The 9,195-nt window shown below is 32.2% G+C and overlaps 1 protein-coding gene across 1 annotated transcript; it reads right to left on the reverse strand.

Moving 5' to 3' along the window:
• Positions 1-249: 249 nt before the first annotated feature.
• LOC108376633 (uncharacterized) lies at positions 250-4,408 on the reverse strand. Its single transcript, XM_017632859.1, has 4 exons — positions 3,817-4,408; positions 1,973-2,089; positions 1,416-1,681; positions 250-323 (listed from the first exon to the last, which is right to left on the reverse strand). Exons 1-4 carry the CDS (start codon positions 4,014-4,016, stop codon positions 250-252), a joined length of 657 nt encoding a protein of 218 aa, XP_017488348.1. The 5' UTR covers positions 4,017-4,408.
• Between the last annotated feature and the right edge of the window lie 4,787 nt (positions 4,409-9,195).

Genomic DNA, 9,195 nt, shown 5'->3' on the forward strand with positions numbered 1-9,195 from the left:
TTATTTTAATTGCAAACCGCGCGACTTACGCTATTTCTGTAAATTTATAATTATCTACATTCGCGTTGCCCTTACACGCAAATGTCTTCGCTCAAAATCCGCGATTCCGCTTTAAACTCCATTAAGCGACATTTGCAGTCGAGTAAAACAGATGTGCTTTCGGTGGACGTCGAAGTGCTTTCCACGCATCTACAATTATTGGAAGAGCAGTGGGTTCGTTTTTGCGAAGCTCAACAAGAAGTGGAGCTGTCATGTGGCGACGAGAACGCTCCTATGGTCACTATAGGTTTCCGCAATGTCGCCAGTGCCGCACCATTTTGTGCCTATTGAATATTAAAATCAAAATTCCATTCAATAAAAATTAACATCGATTTTAAGTAAGAATAAATTAGATATGTATTTAAAACTTAAATGAATACATTGAGTAGTTTACAAGCAAACGCTTTATGGCACACGATCTGCAAACGTGACAAAACTCAAAATTAGACGTTCGTCAGAAAAATGCGAAAAACTATTTCTTAGCACATGCTAATCATAAGGGCAAGGGGGATGTTATCTTAGGGTTTTTCAACAAATTATAAGAAAAAATTGCTCCAGCTTTTGCTGAAAGGCAAATAAAAGCTATGTTAACATCTTTAGCGCATAATTTCAAAACTGGAAAATTTTGAATTATGTCACTTTTGAAGGTCGTGTACGATATATACCTGTGCATATTAGGCTGATCCAAAAAAAACAAACTACATTTTTTCAAAATATTCTCTCTGCATCAAAAATAAAATTTTGAAGAAAATGTCGCTTACATTTTTTGGCGGTCGGGGCTCGTTATATAAGAAAAAAAAATTAACAGATTCGTTGAGCTCTTCGTATGAGGGGCTAACTAAATTTTGTATATAAGAAATAAGATTATCGGCAATGTAAACATAGTTAATAAAATTTTATAGTTAAATATGCATGATAATTTTATTTTTCGAAGTTGTCTGAAGAGAAATATTCTTATTCGATAAAAAATAATATCGAATTTAAAGCAATTCTACGAAAAAAAGAATTTTCTACATATAAAATACAGTGGAGTCTTCAGAGCTCTGGCAGTAACATTAAATCTGTGCTGGTCAATTAAAGCAGACTAAGCCGGATTATGCCACTTTTCTTTTAAAGCAATATTTCAATGGGTCCCCAAACAATATTTAAACAGTTAAATAGCCCTAGTTGTAGTTAAGATGCCCTTTTAATACACAAAAGCTTAGTATGAATATACACGGACTCAGAAATATTAACCAATTTCAAAAAAAAATATTTACAATATTCTATACCACTGGCGTGACTGGAAAAAGTATTTTGGGCCACCCTAAAGTCGTACACATACAATTATTATGCAATACCTTGTGCGTGCTATTGCATACGTCGTGCCTACTTACCCGGTATTATGCCGCTCAACAATGAAAATGGACTTTTCGGAAATATATTTGCTGCCAAATTGGTAACACCATTATTATTATTATTTGCTGAGCTATCGTTATTCGTATTGACATCTATGGCTTTGGCTCGATTCCGTGAGGCGTACGTAAGTTTATCGACACGTTCACATTGGTTCATTAACTTCAACATTTCATCGAAAGTTATTCGCAGCGGCCGATTGTATTTGGAAAGTCCTTCGAGCAGAGCTTTACCATCCTTTTCATTGCTAGTTGGAAGAATCAAAGCGAGAGAATATACATAGAATATGCAGTGTATATGGAAATGCTTGTTAAATGCGGTTTAAATTGAAAATTGGAATTGATAAATTCGCAAAAAAAAATCTCAGCAGAATATCCCCTATTTCCAAAAATTAATTTTAGAAATCTTAGAAGACTATGTAAAATTCCCTGTAAAATTTGAGATGAACTAGATTTAAATTGGTTTTATACCAAAGTAATTTGACCAAAAGTTTTTCATATCAAAAATTTAAATACGTACATACATAATTAATACTTACTAAATCTCTATCAATTCGCAACCCAACAACAGTTTCTCTGGTCCTAACTCGGTAACCGCAATGGTGGAGTCGTGATAGTAAATCATTATTAACGACTCATTAGTTAGCCGTTTTCCGCTGCAAATAAAAAATATGTACATATGTATGTATGTGTGTATTTGCATTAATTACCGTGATGTCTTATCAGCATATTTTTAGATTAAATGGAATGGATGCTAAATGTGTATGCATATATGTATGTACATATACAGTCAAGCAATAAAGTTTAGGTACAGCGAATTTTTTACAATACGGGCAACTATTTTTTTTAATATTTTATTTTTCGCAAATCTTTAAAAATATGGTTAATTCTATAACAAAAACCCCGAAAATAAGACTTCCAAAGCTTGTGCAAAATTAAATAAAATTCTGCAAAATTGCATTCAAATATTGCACTTTTTACTTACGCTCTCTAGAAAAAAATTGAGTATACAGTTTTCTAGCCCACTTTAGCCCATTTTAGTATAATAAAGTGCAAGTATGAGCAAGTTAGGACTTACCATTGATTTTTGGCAAATTTTTTGTTGTAGGTGTCGCACATTTTTTCCACATAAAAGAATTATCGAACATTATTTTATATGAAGAAAATGAGCGACACCTTCAAAAAAAAAAATTGCTAAAAATCAATGGTAAGTCCCAGCTACCTCAAACATTAAATTATTAAAATTTAATGGGCTAAAAAACTGCGTACTCAACTTTTTTCTAAAGAGTGTAAATAAAAAGCGCAATATTTGGATGAAAATTTGCAGAAATTTCTTAAATTTTGCATAAGGTTTGGAACTCTACCTTTTTGGGTTTTTGTTGTAGAATTAACCATATTTTTATAAAAAATTTGCGAAAAAAAAATATTAAAAAAAAATAGTTGCCCGTATTGTAAAAAATTCGCTGTACCTACACTTTATTGACTGACTGTATGTATGTATTTTTAATGTGATCTTAACAAAGTACTTGCTGAAGTGCATGCAATATGGAAATGTGAGTGTGGAATGAAATTATGTATGTAAATATGTACAGAAATATGTAAAAAAAAACCAAAAACACAAACAAAAGTCGAGTTGTAGACATATACTACATATTTTAATATATGTAAACAGTCTGTCAATTGTATAAGATTTATTCCTGAAAGTTATACGTACGTATAAGGTATTCCGTTGCCCTAGCTAAACTTCGCAAGAAAGCGTTACAATGACAAACTTAACATTTAGCACAATTTTTCACTTATGTAACTTATCGTTACATTGGTCCAAAAAAGACTGAAATTTTAAACAAATTTGTTCTGCTGATAAAAATAAAGTGGTTTTGAAAAAATGTACTTTTGCTACAAGAAAAATAATTTTTTAGTTAACTATGCAGAAGTTACAGCTACCACTTCCTTTATCATAGCTGTATCGGTTACCAATAGCTCATTAAAACTGTAAGCCTTAAAGCCGTTTTTCTAGAGATTGGAGCGGGATTGCCTTTTCCGAGCGTATATTGTGTATATACATAACTTGATAGATTACCAAAGGTCTGTATTAAAATACTTCTTTACTTTTTAACCGACTTCAAAAAAGGAGGAGGTCATCAATTCGTCGGAATATTTTTTTTATGTATGTTACCGGATTACTTTGGACCACACGTTAACCCTTTTTGATAACTCTTAGTTTAGTTCTCTAGTGTCTCTTTGCCGGTCTGTGCGGAGTGGCAACCACCGTAACCTAACCTTGTTTAGTTCTGAACATTGTATCATGAAGAAACTAATGGTATTCCTAAATTTTTATACGAGCATTGAAATCGGTTTTTGTTTGTTTGATTTATTTACTTACCTATACGTTTTCATCTGCCGCAAATTGCGACTTTCGAAGTATTGCTGAGTAAAAGAGGCGAATGATGGAAATCCCTGAAAACTTTGTGGCAGGTTGAAGGCGATCGTCGGTTTCGCAACGGCATCGGTGAAAAATCCGCAAAGTGCACACAAAAGCAAGCACAGCAATGGCAAATATTTTTTCGCGCCAAATGTAAACATTTTTTTTTTTCGAAACAGCTCCTGAGCCAGTTATAAATATATGTATATTTTTTAATAACTAAATTCGTGGATGGCGCGGCACATTCAACCCGTTGTTGCGTTTCGAAGGCGTTGTAATGGAATAAACATTGCAGCTAATGCGATCTATACATTTTTTATATATATTTCACCTATGCGCAAATGTAACTATTTACATGAATGTTCATACATACACACACGTATTCAAATATTTGTCGAATGAAAATTTCTATCGTAAGATGATTGCATGCACTATTTTTGATAACGATTATAAATTATAACGAATTAGCGTTTCAATGTAAATTAGTTTGTAAAAACCACTGTAAAATGTGAAATATGCAATTACATACATATATGTATGTGTACATAGGTATATTGTTTTTTAATAATTGAGTCTTTTTCATAAAATGCCAACGCTTTTTTTGCCGGCCGGAATACCACTGAAGGATGTTGCTGTACTGTAAAAGCCAAAGGAGTTATATTTTTATATCGATTAGGCTGTGATTACACACTTTCATACATAAATTATGTACCTACATACACATACATATATTTATTTGTGCCAGTGTACTTGTTCTTGAGGACAGCAGATTGCGTGTTGTGCTCGTACATTGGGGAAAATGCACTTTTGTTGAGTATTTTAATATTTTATAATGCGACAGTTGACAGATGTTTACAAAAGTAGACTCTTATATATACATACATTACCTACATACATATGTACATATATATGAACTGCGATAAAAAAGTACTGGCCGCACAAAGTATGCACAATTTTTTATTCACATACATTTTTCCGCTAATTTTTTATAAAAATATAATTTATTCTACAACCAGAACCATAAAAATAAAATTTTTAAATTCTGTGCAAAACTAAGAAATTTTCAATAAATTTGCAAACAAATTTTCAACTTTTAAATACATTTTTTTTTTTTGAGTATGCAGTTTTGTAGCTCATTAAATTTAATTAGTATAATAAAGCGCAAATCAAAGCGTTGTTTTTTTTGCTGACGGTGTTTATATTTTCTTCCACGCAAAAAAAAAATATCGAACATAATACATACATACAGCTTCAAACTTGCACTTTATTATACAAAAATTTAATGGGCTACAAAACCGCATCTTAAAAATTTTTCTGATTAGAAAGTTGCAAATTCATAAAATTATTCCTGAGTTTCTCACGACGTTTAAATGTCGAATTTTTATGTTTTTGTCGCAGAATAAACTATTGCGGAAAAAATTAAAAAAAAAAAATTTCCAATTAAAATTACAAAACCATGTCTTAAAATTTTTTTATAAAAAAGTTAAGTAAAGCTAACTAAATTTTCCTGAGTTTTGCACAAATTGCAGAAATTTTATTTTCCTGTTTTTTTGCAGTATAAGCTGTATTAAGAAAAAAAAATAAAAATCTGGGGTAAAACAGATAAAACCAAAAATTTGGATGTATTGGGGAAAAATCCTTTGAGGCAATATTTTTTTCCGGCCTACATATGCACGTGACAAAAAAACTAAGTACTGATTGAAATCCACTTTCCTAATTTGTTGGTAGAATTTCAACTAGTAAAAAATATACTTCTGAAAAAATAAGTCATTGCCAGAATAGTCAATAGTCACTTAGAAAATATAATTTTCAAACGCCTTATTAATGGAACAACCCACGAATTAGTCGGCTTACCATAGAACTAACCCATTTGAGGAACTGGATATCGACAACTGAGTGGAAGATCGACCTATCTCGGCAGCTAGTTCGAAAACGCCCTATTTTGGCTGAGCTTCTCCTCCGATTTGTGGCGTGCGCCTTGATGTTGTCACACATAGTGGGGGAGAGACCTACAGTTTCACGCCGACTCCGAACGGCGATTGTATTTTTGTGTGAAGCTGTTTTTCGTGGCAAAAAATACACTCGGAGGTTTGTCATTGCCCGCCGAGGGGCGACCGCTATTAGACCAAAACTTTTTTATTTTATTTTTTTTTGATGTCGGGTTGAACTGGGCCTGAACCCTGCTAAATGGTAGCGCGCAGCTAACCACTACACCACAGCGGCCGCAGTTATACTCATGAACAAAATCTATTTGTTTATGGAAGAAAATGCGAACACCCTCGACAAAAAATTCTCAAAAATCAATGGTAATTTTTATAGACTTGAAACTTGCACCTTGTTATACTAAACCTTAATGGTATACAAAACTACATACTCAAAATTTTTCTAAGAAATTAATAGTTGAAAATTGTATGACAACTTTTTGGTATTTCTGCAATTTTCCCGACTTCTATATGAAATTGAAAAAACTGATACTGCTGGTTTTTGCTGTTGAACTAACTATATTTTTATAAAAAAATAATAAAAATTTGGTATGGAAAATAGAAAATAACGAAACGTCAGGGTATTCATATTTTCGACGCTGACTATATGTATGCTGCGAGTAAAATAAAAGCAGCAAAATTGAAGATGATTTTGTTGACAACAACTCACAAAAACTATACAAACTTCAAAAAATAAAAATTTGTTTTTAATTAGATTTCTTACAAACAGTTTGTGTATGCAGTTTTGTAGTCCATTCAATTTAGGTATAATAAAGTGCGAATTTGAAGTCGAAAAAATGCTCGCTGATTTTGTAGAATTTTTTTTTTTCGAAACTGCTGAGCATCTCTTCCATATAACGCGTGAACAAAATTTATTTTTATAAGGAAGACAATGCAAAAAACTCTCCACAAAAAAAATCTAAAAAATCACTGGTAAGTTTTAGCGAATTTCCTGCTGTTATGTATGTATAAATGCAACCTACAACACGATTATCTCATATCAAGCAAACTATGCCGTTTATGCTAATAAGGTTAAATAAAACAATCATATTTAGGAAAGTAAAAACAAATAGGAAATAAAATGCGTACATATATGTATATCGACCTTTTCAAAGCTAAAGCANCGACCTTTTCAAAGCTAAAGCAAACTTAAAAAAAAAAAAAAACAAGTTACCACAAGAGCAAAAAAAAAAATAGGCAAACCCAAGGTCAATCCTCGAAATATGTACAAAGAAGAATAAAAAATTGTATACCGCATATGTATGTACCTACCTACTTATCTAACATTTTTGTTTCTTTACGGCGTAAATAGGCATAAAAATTTATAATAAAAAAAACTATAGTTTTGCAGATGCGAGTTTCGTGATTACGCTGGTTTTATTAAGCAGAGAAGCTAAATTTTTTGATATAGTAGTTGATTTTAAATTCGATTTAGTCTTTAGTGAGTAATCTATCGACTTTTGTACAGAGCTGAATTTCAAAAGAAAATGAGTTAGTGCCTTTTTATATTGGATTAACGATATGTACACTTGTGATCAGCTAATTAAGTCCACAACATTTTGCTCAAATTGTCGAAACAATTTTGTGTGAAAAAATGCGTAATGTATTGATTATTAAAAATCAATTCAAAAAGTTTGAACAAAAAGTTAAAAAACTCAACATAGGAGATTTTGCCAATTTTCTTTTTTCCTAACCCTCGTCAAAATATTTTCAAGCTAAAACCGCCTTCGTCTGCCACCCATTTCTACTAACTTTTTCCCTTAATTAAAGTTGAATTTGGCTTTTTAAATAGGCATTTTCAAAACCATTTCGATTGATACCCATATTGTAATAGTTCAGTTAACTTATTAAATAGTTTGAATTTAACTTTTTAAACAGATGACAACCCTAAAACCCCTTAAAAATATTCTGGTTGTTCGAACTAAAGATTTCTGAACACTCATTTTGACACCCATATTTTAATATTTCATACACATACATATATTTAATTTGATTTTTCAAATAGGTGGCAACTCTCCTCAAAATATTTTAAAACTACAACTCTCTTAAAGCTGTTTCGTCTGATACCTACTATTTATGTAACCTAATTTCCTTAACTCATGCAGAATTTAACTTTTTTAACTAGTGCAAGCCCATTCAATCACCTCAAAAATATTAGATAATTTAATTAAATTGGACTTTTCTAACAGGCGGCAAAAGGTTTGTACCCGAGTTTTTTCTATCAGAATTTTTTTTTATTAAAATTAACTCTGCAGCCGATATTTTGCTTTGGCGGATGTTTTCAATCCATTTTTTGGGCGATGTCTGTGAAAAGACAGCTTTTTCCATGGGACAAAGGGCCCTTTCAAACGGGGATATTACATTAAATTGGTTTTGTGACTAGTAAATTTATAAAATAACAGATTTTCAGATCGTTTTCATTGAAAATAGTCAATAGTCGAATGCTTAGATAATGCAAAAGAAAATATTGAAGACAATTTAACTTATTACGAGGGTTGCTATTTATATTTCTGGCCTAACAATGAAGCAGTGAACATCGGTGGATTATTGCTTTTCAAAAATATCTCCATGATGATTAATACACTTTTGCATTCGTTTCAGCATTTTTTTTTACACCAATCGACACGAGCCTCTTTTTGGGATTTTTTTTTTTTAAGTTGTGTGAAATCCAACGCGAACACATCTTTTTTACCATCAGGTGATCATGAAAAACCTTATTGATGTTCGCCATATTTATGCCCACGGATGCCTCAATCTCACGGTATGTGACACGACGATCTTGCGCAATCATTACGCGCGCGCGCACAGCATTGCTATTTTCTGGCACAAAAACTGATGATTTGGGATGACTGCCACGGAATTCGTCGGCGAGCGAACAGCGTCAACAAGAAAATTCATTGTTTTTGGCTTGTTAAACGATTTTAGTTCAGCGATGTATTCTTGGCTTGTTAATCTACGTCGAAAATTGTTAAAAGCAACGGCACGAAAATTTCACGATTTAATTCCATTTTTATGCCGAGATGAGTTTTTAAAGCCACTGTAAACAACGCACATCAAGACGTTCTGAGTGTGCTTATGGGTAAATATGTCAAACCTTCCAACGGAAACGTCAGTTGGCGCCTGACTGCACTAGAAGTGTTTAAGGCCAGAAACATAATTGGCAACCCTCGTAATATGTATTTCAGCACATTGCCTCAGAGCAGCATTCACGCTTTTCGCATCTTTGGAAACAACAAATAAAGTTTTAGGATCATCAAAAGAAATTGCCAATACTCGCAAGAAAATTTATACATAGTACATATATACAAACAGTGTTTAAAAAACTGCAATAAATTTTATTTCATTTGCTTTTGCTTGT

Source organism: Rhagoletis zephyria, unplaced genomic scaffold (assembly GCF_001687245.7).
Source record: "Rhagoletis zephyria isolate East Lansing unplaced genomic scaffold, Rhagoletis_zephyria_1.1 Rzeph_scaffold_10754, whole genome shotgun sequence".
NCBI lineage: Eukaryota > Metazoa > Arthropoda > Insecta > Diptera > Tephritidae > Rhagoletis > Rhagoletis zephyria.

Excerpts from the sequence above, each read along its gene's own strand:
- LOC108376633 (XM_017632859.1), bottom strand. The coding sequence starts at position 4,016 with ATGTTTACATTTGGCGCGAAAAAATATTTGCCATTGCTGTGCTTGCTT. Across the intron at positions 1,682-1,972 it reads TGCGAATTGATAGAGATTTA|CAATGAAAAGGATGGTAAAG; the intron begins GTAAGTATTAAT and ends TCTTCCAACTAG. Across the intron at positions 324-1,415 it reads GTTGAGCGGCATAATACCGG|GCACAAAATGGTGCGGCACT; the intron begins GTAAGTAGGCAC and ends AATATTCAATAG.